The sequence below is a fragment of the Labeo rohita genome, chromosome 23 (genome assembly GCF_022985175.1).
Source record: "Labeo rohita strain BAU-BD-2019 chromosome 23, IGBB_LRoh.1.0, whole genome shotgun sequence".
Lineage (NCBI taxonomy): Eukaryota > Metazoa > Chordata > Actinopteri > Cypriniformes > Cyprinidae > Labeo > Labeo rohita.
In genome coordinates this window covers 3,150,708-3,167,612 of record NC_066891.1, presented here as the reverse complement: position 1 = coordinate 3,167,612, position 16,905 = coordinate 3,150,708, and the positions used below count along the sequence as shown (strand labels likewise).

The 16,905-nt window shown below is 36.4% G+C and overlaps 1 protein-coding gene across 1 annotated transcript in view; it reads right to left on the bottom strand.

The window, feature by feature from the left end:
* Positions 1 to 2,481: 2,481 nt before the first annotated feature.
* Positions 2,482 to 16,905, bottom strand: part of LOC127154299 (V-set and transmembrane domain-containing protein 2-like protein) — a 54,593-nt gene continuing 40,169 nt past the window's right edge. Inside the window, exons 2-4 of the mRNA XM_051095737.1 lie at positions 14,222 to 14,391; positions 8,701 to 8,745; positions 2,482 to 3,195 (exon numbers count right to left, since the gene is read on the bottom strand). Coding sequence (XP_050951694.1) covers positions 2,863 to 3,195; positions 8,701 to 8,745; positions 14,222 to 14,391 — 548 coding nt within the window. The 3' untranslated portion in view covers positions 2,482 to 2,862. The remainder of the gene's footprint in view (positions 3,196 to 8,700; positions 8,746 to 14,221; positions 14,392 to 16,905) is intronic.

Sequence of the window (16,905 nt, the reverse complement as noted above, 5' to 3'; positions counted from 1 at the left end):
TTATCTGTACAAAATAGCTCATTTTGCAGCTTGATATTGCAAATTGGTGCATCTTACCATATGTGACCCTAGACCACAAAACCAGTCTTAAGTCGCTGGGGTATATTTGTAGCAATGGCCAAAAATACATTGTATGGGTCAAAATGATTGATTTTTCTTTTATGGCAAAAATCATTAGGTTATTAAGTAAAGATCATGTTCCATGAAGATATTTTGTAAAATTCTTAAATATATGAATGTACATTGTTTTAAGAACTTTATTTGGACAAATTTAAAGGCAATTTTCTCAATATTTTGATTTGTTTACACCCTCAGATTCCAGGTTTTCAAATAGCTGTATCTCGACCAAATATTGTCCTATACTAACAAACATCAATGGAAAGTTTATTTATTCGGCTTTCAGATGATGTATAAATCTCAGTTTTGAAAAACTGACCCTTATGACTGGTTTTGTGATCCAGAGTCACATATTATTTTAATGTATTATCTGAATTATGAGCCCACTGGTTTTTCATTATTTCCCTATAGCGGATAATAAACCGGAAGTCTCACCCATAGGCTTAGAAAAAAGGTAGATAAAATTCAAGTAATAGAGAAATAAAACAAACTGAAAATGTAAATATGAACATATTAGTATAACAACATTAATAATATTTATAAGTGCGGGCTACTATAAAATAATTGCATTTTTATTTAAGACTTTTTATTTTAAAATACAATAGTATTATTGCACTGTATTTATTTTTATTTTATTTAAAGTGCAATAATAATATTATATAGTTATATTTAATGGGTCACAGAGCTAAGTTTTTTTCTTAATCCCACTCCTGCTGAATTTCTGACCATTACCGCCCGATATAGCAGCTCTATTTTTAATTTTACAATTTTTTTTTCACTACCCACGTCACTAACATTTGAAACACTGAACATTTGAAATCTCTACAACAGCGCCTTTTTCAGAAACATAAATTCAAAACAATAAAAAATAATGAATTTAAAATGTAAAAATAGATACGCTATACTACTTTCATGTTACAATGAAAACCTGCAGCGTTAGTTTTTAATTTTTAATTCCGTGACATATCGACAATTTATTGGTCACGTGACTTAATTATTAGAATTTTCAGGTACAATTTCACCAAATTTGAATAAAAATGTTAATGTTAATAAAAAGCAAGCAAATAATGTATTAATGATACACAACGACATATGATCAATGTACAATGTTTTTTATTTGATAAAGGCATACACTGAAGGTGAAACCAGTCTTTTGTAGGATTACTTAATATACACAATCTGTACATGTATAACTTCCAGAAACAAAACGGAACTATTGAATCAAACTGTAAAAATCAAAGAAACCAGAAATGAAGCTGTTGTTAATACCATTGAACTTACTGTGAGTGTTTCAGGATCTTTTTAAAGCTGCATAAAAACCACAAAACGTTGTAATATTGTGTGCGCACCATCCTTCCATTGACACAAAAGCTTCATGGAACAAATTGGCAAAAGCTGGCACCTATCAAATCGCACTGTGCCATCAAATGCCAGTCCAGAACAAAAACCCTCCGACTGGTGCCTGTAACATTATACATGTAAACAATGATAGTAATATTACAGCATGTAAATGTCATCGTTTAGACCTGATGAAGAGTATTTCAAACATTCACGTTTGTTCTGCCGCTTCTAGCCGTTTATACATCGTATCAAAACCATGAATCTGATCAAACTAAGAATGACCAAAGAATTTAAATCAACTGTCCAATTTGGTTTCTTGCTCATTGGCAAATATTATTAGAAACGTTTGTCACATGCACTCGCTGTTCTGAACAGACATCTACCTTCGTTTTTATACAGAAATATACATCTTTTGTTAAGAGGATAGTTCACTCGAAAATCAAAAATCTCTCATTATTTATGCTCTCAACCCTTATGTTGCTTTAAACCAGTTTGACCCATTTTCCTCTATAAAATATGAAATCATTTATTTTGCAGAACGCTTAAGGTGACCAGGGGCATTAGCAGGGGCATAATAAATAAATAAATAAATCTTTAAAAAAAATAAATAAATAAATGAATACCACAAAATAAAACAAAATAAAAATATCTAAAATAAAATAAAGACCTGTTTAACTCACTTTCTTCCATAAAACACAAAATCAATTATTTAGAAAATGTTTAAGCTGCTCTTTGGAAATAGTGACCAGGGGCCAAAAAATAAAATAAGATAAAAAAAAAAAAAAAAAAAAACATTAAAAAGCACACAAAACACAGTGAGATCTAATAAAAAATAAATGAAGATAAAATAAAAAGAGTGGACCCAGAAAGAACCCAAAATACAATAAATAAGTAAGTAAAACAAATTAAAGCTTAAAAAAAAAAAAAAAAAAAAAAAAAAAAAAAAAAAAAAATCAATAAAATAATGCTTTAAAAAGGCAAAAGAAAAAAAGCTCAAAAAGACCTTTTTTTTTTTTTTTTTTTTTTTTTTTTTTTTTTTTTACATGAAACAAAATTGATTTAATGATTGATTTAATATTTAATTTGCTCTTTGGAAGAAGACAGTGACCAGGGGCTAAAAAATTATAATAACAAAGGACAAAATGCACATAAAACAATATATATATATATATATATATATATATATATATAATAAAGTCACAAAAACCTTAAATGTTTTTTTTTTTTTTAGTAAAAATCAGTCATATGAGTTTGGAACAACACAAGGGTGAGTAAATGACAGATTTGTAATTTTCAGGTGAGCTATCCCTAGGTTTAGGTGTTGGCTTAAGGAATTATGGGGTATTTGGGTGGTGTAGGTGTACAGGGTGTTCGGGTCGCGTAGTAACTAAAGATAAGAGGAACCTAAAGTGCACAGCTCTCAGTGCAGTCAGTGGTGCTATCATCAGTGGACCTCTTCCTGAGCTCTCGGCCAGGTTTGTGGTGGGCGTGGTGGGCCGGCTGGTGCTTGTGGTGGTCGGACTGCAGAACCTCCTCTTGCGATGTCGCACCCTGATGGACCGGAGGAGCCGCGTTCCCCTCGGGCCGCTCCACCTGCAGGTACGCCCGCACGCGATGGTGGCGCAGCTTGCTGTCGCTGAAGTCGATGACGCGGCATTCGTACGTGCCCTCGTCCGACGGCTTCACGCTGGACAGACGGAGCTTGTGGGAGATGTTGCTTCCGGCAACCTTCACCACCTACGGAGAAACGGACAGGAGAACTGGTCAGGAGATGTCAGAAAGTGAGCAGGCAGGGTATTAAATCATGAATCAGCCTCGAAAATGCTGATTTCAAATGGACTCCGACTGATTTGGGAGGAAGCTGAGATGACTAGTAGGCCAAAATATCAGATCTAGAACAGCCTTTCGAGAACATATAAGACAACAAACTCGTTTTTTCATGCACTGGTTAATTTTTTGGAGATTTTAAGGCATTCTGCTTCTGTCTTTAGGAAAATAACCAAATTATACATTTATATGTTTATTACAATTTTGTATCTGTAGATTTTAATTACAGTATATATTTCTCAGAATATATTTTTATTCTGCACTGAGCCAGAAATTTAACCAAACCAAACTACACAGTTTTATTTCTCTCTATATTCTGAAGATGGGTTTGTTGTTCAAATATCATTTGTCTGGTTTCTATTACATTTTACTCCTGAAAACAAAGTGAAAATGTACTTTATTTTTTGGCTGTTGACAGTATTTTCTGATTTATGGATCAAAAATCCACTGTAAAAACCTTTAATGTGTCAACAAAACCAAACAAGAATTGTGAACCTACTTAATCCAGTGATCAGAATGCTATTCTGCAAATGCATGCATATTTATTAGTGCATATTTCATTACATAATGCATAATTTGCATATTTAAACATAATATTTAAGAAAACTTGTAATACAAAACAATTGTCCTAATGTACTGTGATTAATTTACAAATTTAATAAAACTCTGGATTTGTTAACAAGGTCTTTTTAACTGTTCCCAGCTCTCATTTTTTATGTCCTGCAGGCTGAAATTGGCTTCTGAACATCAGAGCTCCTGTGTGGACCATCATGTGCCTCAGTGAAACACAACAGTAGATATAATATGCGAGGCAGCAGTGAGACAGTGGCTCTGTCCCAAATGTGGACTCTATATTGGACAACTGTGCAGCATTGAGTGTGGACTCATCGGACCCAAAGGGTTTAGGACAGCATTTGAGATGAGGTCAGTGAAATGCTACAGTGGAGGCTGTAAGAGGCAATGAAAGGAAGCAGTGGAGACTGGAATAACTGGGTTTCTATCTGGGTTTTTACATAGTTTTATGCTACATTTGGGATACTGCACTAAAAATGTGAGTTTAGTGAAAGGGGGCAGTGTGATGCAGCAGTAGATGCAGTGAGAGAGTGGAATGCAACAAAAAACAACCATAGAGGTAATGAAATAGAGTGAGAGGGTAAAATGCGTCAGTAGATGCCGTGAAATGCAGTGAGAAAGTGGAATGGATTTGTACAGGCAGTGGAATGCATTGAAAAACAAGTCAGAGTGGAATGCATCAATGGAGGCAATTAAATGCTGTGAAATGCAGTGATAGAGAGACATGCAATAGTGGAGGCAATGAAAATGTTGTTAGAGAGTGAAAGGCATCATTGGAGGCAATGAAATGCAGTAGAAATGCAGTGAGTGAAATGCAACAGTAAAAGCAATGAAATTAAGTGAAATGCAGCGAGAGAGTTAAATGGACACCGTGAAACGCATCAGTGGAGGCAATGAAATGCAATAAAATGCAACAACTGAGTGAAATGCAACAAATGAGGCAATGAAATGCTTCAATGGAAGCAATGCAGTCACATGCAGTGACAGTGAAATACAATAATGGAGCCAGTAAAATACATCAGTGAAGGCGATGAAATGCAGTAAAATGGAGTGAGCAAGTGAAATACAACAGTTGAGACAGTGCAATACAATGAATTGCAGCAAGTGAGTGAAATACAACGACTGAGGCAATGCAATGCAGTGAGAGAGTGAAATGCAATAGTGGATACAGTGAAATATATCAGTGGAGGCAGTGAAATGCTGTAAAATGCAGGAAGTGAGTGAAATACAACAGTTGAGGCAATGCAATGCAAAGCAATGCAGCAAGTGAGTGAAATGTAACAGCTGAGGCAATGTAATGCAGTGAGAGCGTGAAATGCATCAGTGGAGGCAATGAAATGCAGTAAAATGTAGCAAGTAAGTGAAACGTGACAGATGAGGCAATGCAATGCAGTAAAATGCAGTGAGGGAGTGAAATGCAGTGAAATGCAGTGAGTAAGTGAAAAAACAACAGTTGAGACGAAGTGAAATGCATCAGTGGAAGCAATGTAGTCGCATGCAGTAACAGAGTGAAATACAATAGTGGAAGCAGTAAAATGCATCAGTGGAAACAATGAAATGCAGCAAAATGCAATAGTGGAGGCAACGAAATGCAATAAAATGCAGGAAGTGCGTGAAATACAACAGCTGAGGCAATGCAATGAAATGCAGTGAGAGAGTGAAATGCATTAGTGGAGCAATGCAGTCAAATGCAGTGACAGTGAAATGCAATAGTGGAGGCAATGAAACGCAGTAAAATGCAACAAGTGAGTGAAATCCAACAAATGTAGCAATGCAATGCAGTAAAATGCAGTAAGGGAGTGAAATACAACAGTTAAGGCAATGCAATGAAATGCAGTGAGGGAGTGAAATGCAATAGTGGACACAGTGATATGCATCAGTGGAGGCAATGAAATGCAGTTAAATCTAGCAAGTAAGTGAAAAGCAACAGATGAGGCAATGCAATGCAGTAAAATGCAGCAAGGGAGTGAAATACAACGGTTAAGGCAATGAAGTGAAATGCATCAGTGGAAGCAAAGCAGTCACATGCAGTGAGAGTGAAATGCAATAGTGGAGGCAGTAAAATGCCACAGTGGAGGCAATGACATGCAGTAAAATGCAGTGAGTGAAATGCAACAGTGGAGGCAATACAATGCAGTAAAATGCAGCGAGGGAGTGAAATACAATGGTTAAGGCAATGAAGTGAAATGCATCAGCGGAAGCAAAGCAGTCACATACAGTGACAGTGAAATGCAATAGTGGAGGCAGTAAAATGCCACAGTGGAGACAATGACATGCAGTAAAATGCAGCAAGTGAGTGAAATACAACAGCTGAGGCAAAGCAATGCAGTGAAATGCAGTGAGACAGTAAAGTGCAATAGTGGACAAAGTGAAATCCATCAGTGGAGGCAATAAAATGCAGTTAAAGGCAACAAGTGAATGAAATGCACCAAATGAGGCAATGCAATGCACTAAAATGAAAAGAGGGAGTGAAATACAACAGCTGAGGCAATGTAATACAGTGAAATGCGTCAGTGGAAGTAATGCAATCAAATACAGTGAGAAAGTGAAATGCAATATGGGAGGCAATGAAATGCAGTAAAATGCAGAAAGTGAGTGAAATGCAGCAGTCTGCATGTGAGCAGTAATGACATGCTGCTGTGGAACCACAGACACGAGAGACACGTTCACTCCACATTTCTCTCTCTTTCTCTCTCTACCTCTGAAGCACAAAGACAATAGGACAATCTCTCTCTAAAGCGGTCAGCATTCCCAGAGGACTCTGAGCGTGAGTCCAGACGCTCAATAAAGCCGTCTGCCAGTGAAGCAGATTGAGTGTGGATCAGGTGGATAAATAAACATACATTCACAAACCCACATGCACACACACAAACACGCTAACATTAACTCCACTTCACTCGCTGGCGCCGTTTCCACAGCGCTACATATGTCGAGTGTAATAGCAAATACGCTCTAGCTATCAGCTTCTTCTCTAGAATCAGAATCAACATCACAGTTAGATGCAAGAGAGTGTAAAACAGCACCATTGTGAATGTCAGCAACTGGACGGCATGGTTCCAGTGAACCTCCAGCCTCAGATCCAGAGCTCTGCTTTCACACTAGAAGCAAATGTCCTTGTGAATATTTTATGAAGTAGCAGAGAGAGATGCTTTGATTTATCCACCCACACAAACACACACACAGTCACACACATACACACAGGTAACACTCACCTTCAACATCCTACTGAGAGAACAAGCCTGCAAAACTACATTTTCTCCAATTTGACTATCCACTCGTCCTGATTAGACATTTTATAAGAGCTATTTAGATGCCAAACAGCAGTAATTGTGTGACTAACAGATGCTGAAAAAATAAACAACAAAATAATTATAACCTTTTGTTTAATGTCATCAGAAATTCGGACACTGAGTGGCACAAAAACCACTTATTGAGCCTGCAGGTTCAGGTTAGGGCTTTTATAGTTATAGTAAAACCATAAAAAACTCTTTCATTACTTGAAATAAAACAAACTTAATTTAAAGCAACATTTCTCATTTTCATGTAGTTTAACTTGATATACTAAAATAACTAAAACTGAAATCAAAACAAAAGCTATATATTTAGATTATAAGAAAAACAAACTACTAAAAAACACAAAAAATTACTAAAACTTCAAAATAAAAGCTGAAAATATAAAAATAGAAACTAATTAAAAAAAATAACTAAATGAAAGCAAAATGAATAAAAGCTATATATTTAGATGATATGAAAAACAAACTATTACAATGACAAACAAAAATGAGTAAAACTTTAAAATGAAAACTGAAAATATAACAGAAATAAAAAAAAACAACTATATATAACACCTCAATGATACTAACATAACAATGGTTCATATTAAAGCTTCATGTTAAAAATGAAGAAATTAAGATAGAAAAACAAACATTTTATTTTTACATTTGTACTGTACATTTACTGTAAAATATTTTAAATTTTCATAAAATTAAAAATATTTTCGTAAATATTCCATTTCTGTTATTTTACAGTGAACACTATTTTGTTTATTAATTTTATTTAGAAATAATAATAATAGTAACAACAACAGCAATAATAAAAAAAAAAAAACAGTAATTAAAACTGGAGCTTAAAAATGAAAAATAAAAAGAATTAAATGCATTAAAAAGTATTACAAATTATATACAAATTATGTAAATACACATGAAAAAAAGCTATTTAAAAAAAAAGCTATTTCCTCAAATTTTTACAAGCTGCAAAATCTTACCTGTGTAAATACAAAATTGCAATTCACGATCCTGTTTTGGCTTATTTTGGGATAATTTTCATTTAGATGATGACAAATTAAACAAATGTTCATGTAAGAGTGTACTTGAAATTTGTTGCTCAGCATTAAATGCTTGTTTATACAAAATTACACTGACAATCATGCTGTTAGTTTGAATATCAGCACAGTTATGATCACCTGCGGCACAATCACAGCTGATATTGATACAGCAGCACCGGTGTGAACTGTCAGCAAACACTCCAAACCGCAGCCGCTTCATCTCACTCTGTGATTGTGAGCCTCTCTCTGTGGCTGTATGACTTTAACATGAGGAGACTCCTGCGTCACACACATACACACTCGTAGCCTGCAGCGGCTCAACCAGCAAGTTGCTAACAAATTACCTTTAGCCCAAGCGAGTGTGATGTTGTGTTTGCATGCTCCAGTTATTCACCCTGACAAACACTCACAACATGTATTTTTACATCCTCTCACTGAGAAAAAAACGGCAGCTGTGAATGAATGCGAAACAGACATTCACGAGGGAAATGAGGAAATGACAACTTTCACACACTTACACTGATTTTGGTGGCGTCCTTTGACATCTCATTCTGTGGCACCACCTACAATGAAAAAAAAAGAAGTCATATTCAGGGTTAATTAAAAAAAATACATTACTTGAAATAAACGTTTACTTAAAATAAATAAAACTAAATTTAAAACTTTATTTTATTTCAACTAGTTACAAAAGCAACGTTTTTCATTTTGTTTTGTTTATACTGAAATCCTAAAACAACAAAAAATCTAAATAAATAAACTATGATACTATAATAAAATGTAATAAAATCCATATAGGCATATTCAAAATGTATAACAAAAATGACAAATACACACACAAAATAGCTAAAACTTTAACTAAAATTAATGTGAAAACAAAATACAAAAATATCTCATTCAAAATAAATGATTATAAAATAACATCACAGTCATACATCATATCAACATAATCAGATTTTATTTAAAACTGTAAGTTCAGAATTAGGGTCCCAAATATAAAAAAATAAATTTAGAATATTAAAATAAATACATATATATAAACATTTAAATATAAAATAACATTTTAAATACAAAATAAAATATAGAATATTTTAATATATGCTTTAAAAAAAAAATAATAATAATTTTTTAATTGATTTTCATTGTTTTTATTTTTGAATGATTTATTGTAACTGTGCATTTGTACAGGCATATTTAAAAATGACAAATACACACAAATTAGTAATACTTCAAAATTAATGTGTATATACACTACCGTTCAAAAGTTTGGGGTCAGTAAGACTTGTAATAGTCTTTAAAGAAGTCTCTTATGCTCATCAAGGCTGCATTTATTTGATTAAAAATATAGAAAAAAAACAGTAATATTGCAAAATGTTTTTACAATATAAAATAATGTTTTTTATTTTAACATACTTTAAAATAGAATTATTCCTGTGATGAAAAGCTGAATTTTTATCAGCTGTTACTCCAGTCTTAAGTGTCACATGATCCTTCAGAAATCATTCTAATATGCGGATTTATTATTAGAATGATCAATGTTGGATAATATCAACAGTTGTGCTGCCAAATATTTTTTGGAACCTGTGATTTTTTTTTTCAGGATTCTTTCATGAATAACAAGTTTAAAAAGTACAGTGTTTATTCAAAATATAAATATTTTATAACAATGTAAATTATTTATTATTAACTTTTAATAAACTTTTAATTATTAACTTAATACATCCTTGGTGAATAAAAGTATTAATTTCTTAAAAAAAAAAAAAAAAAAAAAAAAAGAAACAATAAAAATGTACTGACCCCAAACTTTTGAACGGTAGTGTATATATATATATGTGTATATATAAAATATAAAACATTTTAATATATGTCTTGTACGTTTTACTTTCCATCAACTCTTAAATATACTGAACTCTCATAATAATAATACATTTTATTATTTATTATTTTTGTCTCACCCTTAAAGGCTATGAGCATGCAATAAACTGAACTGAACATGCAATTACAAATTCAATAATACAACAAGCTAAAATAGTAACTAAATAAAAATAGCAGTCTAAATATACAATACATGAAACTGTATTTTCCTGTTTGCAGTTTGCAAGAGAAAAAGTAAAACATCTGAAAGGGAATTCTGCACTAAGATTAAAATTATTTGAAGACATGTAAGTTGCTTTAGTCACTGATGTTTCTTTTACAGACACTTTGATTTGAATTGCTCATGTCGTTTACAACAGAAAAGTGTGTTCACGCTGCTTTTTTTTCTCATTATTTATCAGCTAAACAGTTGCTTTTAAATGTGTTTTGCAATTGTCAAAGCAACAATTCAAACAAATGTTCAACTCACCATTAAGTTCATAAATCTCACTCACAAACATGACACAAAATGACACAAAATGAACAACATTTTTAATTTCTGGGTGAATTATTTAATTTTGGTAAAACAAAAACTAGCAGGATATTCAAACACACACACACAGACGCTCAAGTCCAATGTGCTGGAATGAGATGTTGGTTCTGCACCATGCGATCTTAACTGGCCACGGCAGATCCTCAAGAGCCCTTCATGAATAATGCATGACGCAAAGGTGAGCAAGAGTTTCTCCATGTCCCTCTTTTTCATCCCTCCATCCAATTAAAAAGCATCTTGAGTTCACAGCGGGAAGCCCTGCAATCTCTCCCACTCTCTCTCTCTCTCTGGTGTCTGGGGAACCTGCAGCTATTTCTACTGGTTGTGATTAATGTTGTGTGGACTGTTACCTGCTGCAGACTCACGGGTCCATTAATACCGCTGTATCCTCTCCTCTCCTGTGCTCTGCTCACCTCATGTTTGTGTTTCTTCAACTCTGGCCACTTTTATGTCCCAGCGGTTTTATTAAAATGAACAGATTTCAATGTGATTTTGTTATGCAACGGTCTTGGAAACACCTAACTAGGTCTTCATCATTTATTCTTGCTACTTTTTAAATGTCTTGCATGTTTAGATTTTTATTTATTTGTTTTGTTTTTTTGTCCTAGATCCAGACATTCTGTCTTAAACTATAAAAAAGTTGCACCAATAGCTTTGTGGGCAGCGCGTTGACATATAGTGCACTTGCGCTCTAGACGTCCCGAGTTCAAGTCCCGGCTCGTGGCCTTAACTGATCCCGCCCCCTTCTTGCTCTCCCACTTCACTTCCTGTTAAAGGGGTTGTTCATTTCCAGAACAACAATTTACAAATAATTTACTCACCCCCCTTGTCATCCAAGATGTTCATGTCTTTCTGTCTTCAGTCGTACAGAAATTATGGCTTTTGAGGAAAACATTTCAGGATTTTTCTTCATATAATGGACTTCATTGGTGCCCTGATTTTGAACTTCCAAAATGCAGTTTAATTGCGGCTTCAAAGGGCTCTAAACGATCCCAGCTGAGGAAGAAGGGTCTTACGCGCATCCCAGAGCTTTTGTGCTTAAAAAGTATACAGATTTTTATTTTCCAAAAAAATGACTAATTCTTTCGCTAGATAAGACTCTTCTTCCTCGGCTGGGATCATTTAGAGCCCTTTGAAGTTGCATTTAAACTACATTTTGTAAGTTCAAAATCGGGGCTCCAGTGAAGTCCATTATATGAAGAAAAATCCTGAAATGTTTTCCTCAAAAACCATAATTTCTTCACGACTGAAGACAGAAAGACATGAACATCTTGGATGACAATGCGGTGAGTACATTATTCGTAAATTGTTGTTCTGGAAGTGGACTTCTCCTTTAAGGGGGCAAAATATCCCTTAACGGAAAATGTGTGACTGTGGTCTAAGTGGGGGTACTCAGAAAAATGTTGAATGCACCAGGGGGTACGCCACTGTAAAAAGTTTGAGAACCACTGCACTAAGCCATATTGCATTTTATTTTGATTAACTGTGCATGTGCACTGTTGAACATTATTAGGAGACCAATGAAATAATTTAAGAACATATTCTAAAAGTCCACAGGATCAAACACACCCACAGTTGAAGAAACACCCTGATACCTACTAATATAATACCAACATACCTACTAACAATACAGCAGCACCAAAACACATTTGGACACTTAAAATGCTTAAATCTCATTGCATTAGATTTAAAATTGAGCAGTTCATGATTCTGTTTCTAGTGATTTTCAGTCTTCATTGTCAACTCTAGATCTATTGTGTTCATTTCAAACCCAACAAATGTGTTTCTGTCAAATGTTTTGCTTGTAATGTCTAATTGCGCATCTTTCTGTACAATAAATGACACTGCTGTGATATTTTGATATATTATACAGACATTTAGATGTTTTAAGTGTCCAAACTGACTATATGGCCACTTTATAATGTATTGAATTTCTCAAGACGTCTGCGATCGTCTGTTCACGCAGGTGATGCTGTGCAGCTGAAACCTTTGACTGACAGCTGGTTATTAACGTGTGTGTGTGTGTGTGCGCGCACTGAACCCTCGCTCTCTCTCGTCTCTTAAAATAGGCCGCTGTGTTTGACTGGCACGAGTGCAGGCAGGAAGAAGAAATGGCCGTATAATTGCAGGCGGGTGACAGCGGGCCGCTACAGATCATGTTGTTCCATGTATTGTTAGTAATGGTAATTGCAGGCAGATATTTGCGCAGGTTAAGGGCTGAACTCAAGGGGACGCCGCTGACAGAACGCTGGGATTATCATCTTACTAACATTATGCTTTCTGGATCAGATGTAATCCTCCACACACTGACACTGAACCCTCAACCTACAGATGACAGATGACAGATCATATGTGTGTTAACAGTGTGCCATTACTGCAACACTGATACAGCGCTGGTTGCTAAGTGGTCGCTTGGGTGTTCTGGGTGGTTGCTAGGGTAGTCTTAATTGATATGCAGTTGCTAGGGTGTTCTGAGTGGTTGCTAGGGTGTTGTGGGTGGTTGTAAGGGTGTTGTGGGTGGTTGCTAGTGCTCTGGGTGGTTGCTAATGTTCTGAATGGTTGCTAGGGTGTTGTGGGTGGTTGTTGATCTTCTGGGTGGTTGCTAGAGCATTGTAGGTGGTTGCTACTGTTGTGGGTGTTCGCTAGGGTGTTGTGAATGGTTTCGAGTGTTCTGGGTGGTTTCTAGGGTGTACTGAGAGGTTGCTATCTTTGTGAATAGTTGCTAGTGTTTCAGGTGGTTTCTAATGTTCTGGTGGTTGCTACCGTTGTAGGTGTTTGCTAGTGTTGTGGGTGGTTGCTAGTGCTCTGGGTGGTTGCTAATGTTCTGAATGGTTGCTAGCGTGTTGTGGGTGGTTGCTGATGTTCTGGGTGGTTGCTAGGTTGTTGTGAGTGGTTTCTAGTGTTGTGGGTGGTTGCTAGGGTGTTGCAGGTGGTGCTAGGTTTTGTGAGTGGTTGCATGTGTTGTGGGTGGTTTTTAAGGTGTTCCGAGTGGTTGCTACAGTTGTGGGTTGTTGCTATGCATGGTAAAATGCTGCTAGTGTACTGGGTGGTTGCTAAGGTGCTGTGGGTTGTTACTAATGTTCTGGGCAGTTGCTAGGTTGTGAATGTTTGCTAGTGTTCTGGATTGCTGCTAGGGTGTTGTGAGTGGTTGCTACTGTTCTGGGTGGTTGCCAGGGTGATGTGGGTGGTTGTTAGGTTGCTGTGGGTGATTGCTAATGTTCTGAGTGGTTTTTAGGGTGTTGTGGGTGGTTGCTAGGTGTTGTGAGTGATTGCAAGTGTTGTGGGTGGTTGCTAGGTGTTGTAAATGATTGCTAGTGTTCTTGGTGGTTGCCAACGTTCTGGGTGGTTGTTAGGGTGTTGTGGATGGTTCCTATGTGGTTGCACGAGTGTTCTTAGAGGCTGCTAGGTGGTTTCTTTATGTCTGGTGTAACAAGAGCATCCTTTTGTTTCTAGTTCTGGCTCATGTTCAATGTGCATCTATGGGATTTCTTCACCTGTTTTCTGGTCCAGTAGGTGCAAATATTCCTTTTATCATTTAGTAAAGCACTTTGCTTCTTCTCAACAACACACACGATTTGAGCAATCACTCACTTCTGGAGCACAAACACTGCATTTTGGGTAATTCCCGCCTGTACCTGATTGGTGCTCCACGTCTGCTTGTCGGTCCATTCTCTGTGGTTCCTGATGTACCACCACTGAATCTCCAGCGAGTAGGAGGGCGTTCCCGCACCTCTGAAGGAGCAGGCCATCTCCACATCCTGTCCGCTCTGTGCCGTAATGTCATGAGGCACCTCTGTGAACACCGCTGTGGAACAACAGACACTGGTTAGTTATGATGAAGCGCGATGTTTTAGCACCATCAGCGAATGCTTTTAAATAAGGTCATAACACTCCTACTGCCCTCCTGTGATAGCCCCAAATTCAGGCATGTCGGGCTGTTAAAAACAAAGAAACCAAAGTTTAAACTCTTAGTTCGGTCTCTAAATTCTTAGAAGACCTGAAATATAATGCACATAACTTTATTAGTGGTGCTTCTGTGTAATTTGGAGCTCAACAGCTTCAGTTCCTACTGATTTTGATTGCATTCAAAAAAACAGCATGAACATTCTGCAAAACATCTCCTTTTGAGTTCTACAGAGGAAAAAAGTCATGCAGGATGACATGAGGCTGAGTAAATGATAACAGAACTTTATTTTTTTGATTAAACAATCCCTTTAACATCTAAACATCTTCTCTGCACTATTATACAAGTGGAACCTCTTTAACAACTCAAGACACGAAGACCAAACACCTCGTATTTGTGTTGAGGCCAATCTATATTGCAAAGAAAAGCAAACAACTCAATCTTCTCTCTTTTTCAAGATGCCGTTATCATCTCAGATAACATTTTGGAAACCGCCCAACGCTGCCAACCTGAACGGCCAACATCAGATCCGGAGTTATCAGCCAACGTTCAGAGAGTTATCGCAAGAAAACAAGCATCTCGCCACGAGATAAAGTTGTTCTCAGAAGTGCACGAGCGAAACACTCAAGTGCAGTGTTTCCCATGACTGACCCCGTGAGTGAAACAAGCTCATCCGCCACTTCAGACAAACACAATTCAATTATCCTCCCCGTCAAAGCCCAGAAGATATGACTCCCCCCTCAACCAGCCCACAAAACACTGTCCACCGGCCGACGCGCAGAAGAGACGGCATCAGAAAGAGCGCAAATCAGTGTGGAGGAATCGTTTCTCTCTTATCAACCCTTACAGGCCCTGCAGGAAGTGATGCGCACACTTCAAAGAAAGAGCGCTCGGCGTTCGCTCACACCTGATCATCGACGGCCACAGCAAGTGATGAATCCCTGGAAGACATTACAGATTTAAAACTTTTTCAACGGTATTGTGAATACATTAAAAATCTAGTATGTAAAAGAGTTTCAGTCCAGTTTTGCTCTAAACACAGGTGATGTCAGGTTCTCTGTGTGCGATGGCGTGTGCTGCTCATAGAGCCCCGTGTGAGATGAAGACGTGTTGAGCAGAATCCCTCCACATATGGCTAATAACACACCCAAATCCTCTTAACCGTTTCCTCCAGAGCACCTCTTCATTTACCCATAATCCCATTCAAGCGTCCGCCGACGCTGTGGGGGCCGCTGTCAAACCCACAGGGGGTTTCCGCAACTTCCGTCCAGACAAAAGGCATGCTGGAAAATCCATCCATGCTCCGATCATGACCTGGAGATAAGGCATTTGTTCATAATGCGTAAAATGATTTGATATCATGAAGCGTGATGAATGAATATATGAAGAAATTAAGGGAATGATGGTTCCTGATGACTGACCGATAGATAATGCGTTCGTTCACATAAAGTGATGAAAGTCAAATTAAAGCCTCAAAAATAGTACGTGATTTGGTTAAAACACATTTTTTTGGTATGCTGGTTGAAGTCTCTTCACATCACGATAGCAATCACTAAGTTAAGTGATCTAAATGTATTTATATCATTTGTAGAAGGCATAGGACCATATAATGTTCATACAATCATATTTCTCAGTCTCAGGACTACAATAGGCTGTCCTACCGGCCTGTTAATGTATGTATTTGCATACCCTCTGCGTACCGTATTCATGCAGCTGTGATAGGTCATCAGCGTCTTCCATTATGCTATTGCAGACAGACAGACAGAACGATAGATAGAACTATAGAATGATAGTAGGATAGATAGAAGGATAGATAGATATAGACAGATAGATAGAAAGAAGGACAGATAGAATTATAGATAGAACGATAGAAGGATAGACAGACAGACAGACAGATAGACAGATAGATAGACAGACAGAAGGATAGAAGGATAGATACGATAGAATGTAAAGAATGAAGAATAGAATGACAGAATGATAGAGTGATAAATGGAACGGCAGATGAAAGACCAATAGACAAAACGATAGAGTGATAGACAGATAGACAGAACGATAGATAGATAGATAGATAGATAGATAGATAGATAGATGATAGATTGATAGATAGACAGATATTACGATAGATAGATATAACAATAGACAGATAGATAGATAGATAGATACATGGATAACGATAAATAGATATAACAATACAAAGATTTAACTAAAGATATAACCATAGATATACTGACAGATAACGATAGATAAACAGATATAACGATAGATATAATGATTGATAGATAGATAGATACATAGATAGACAGATAGATAGATAGATACAATGACAGAATGATAGAGTGATAAATGGAACGACAGATGAAAGACCAATAGACAGAACGATAGAGCGATAGATAGATAGACAGAACGATAGATAGA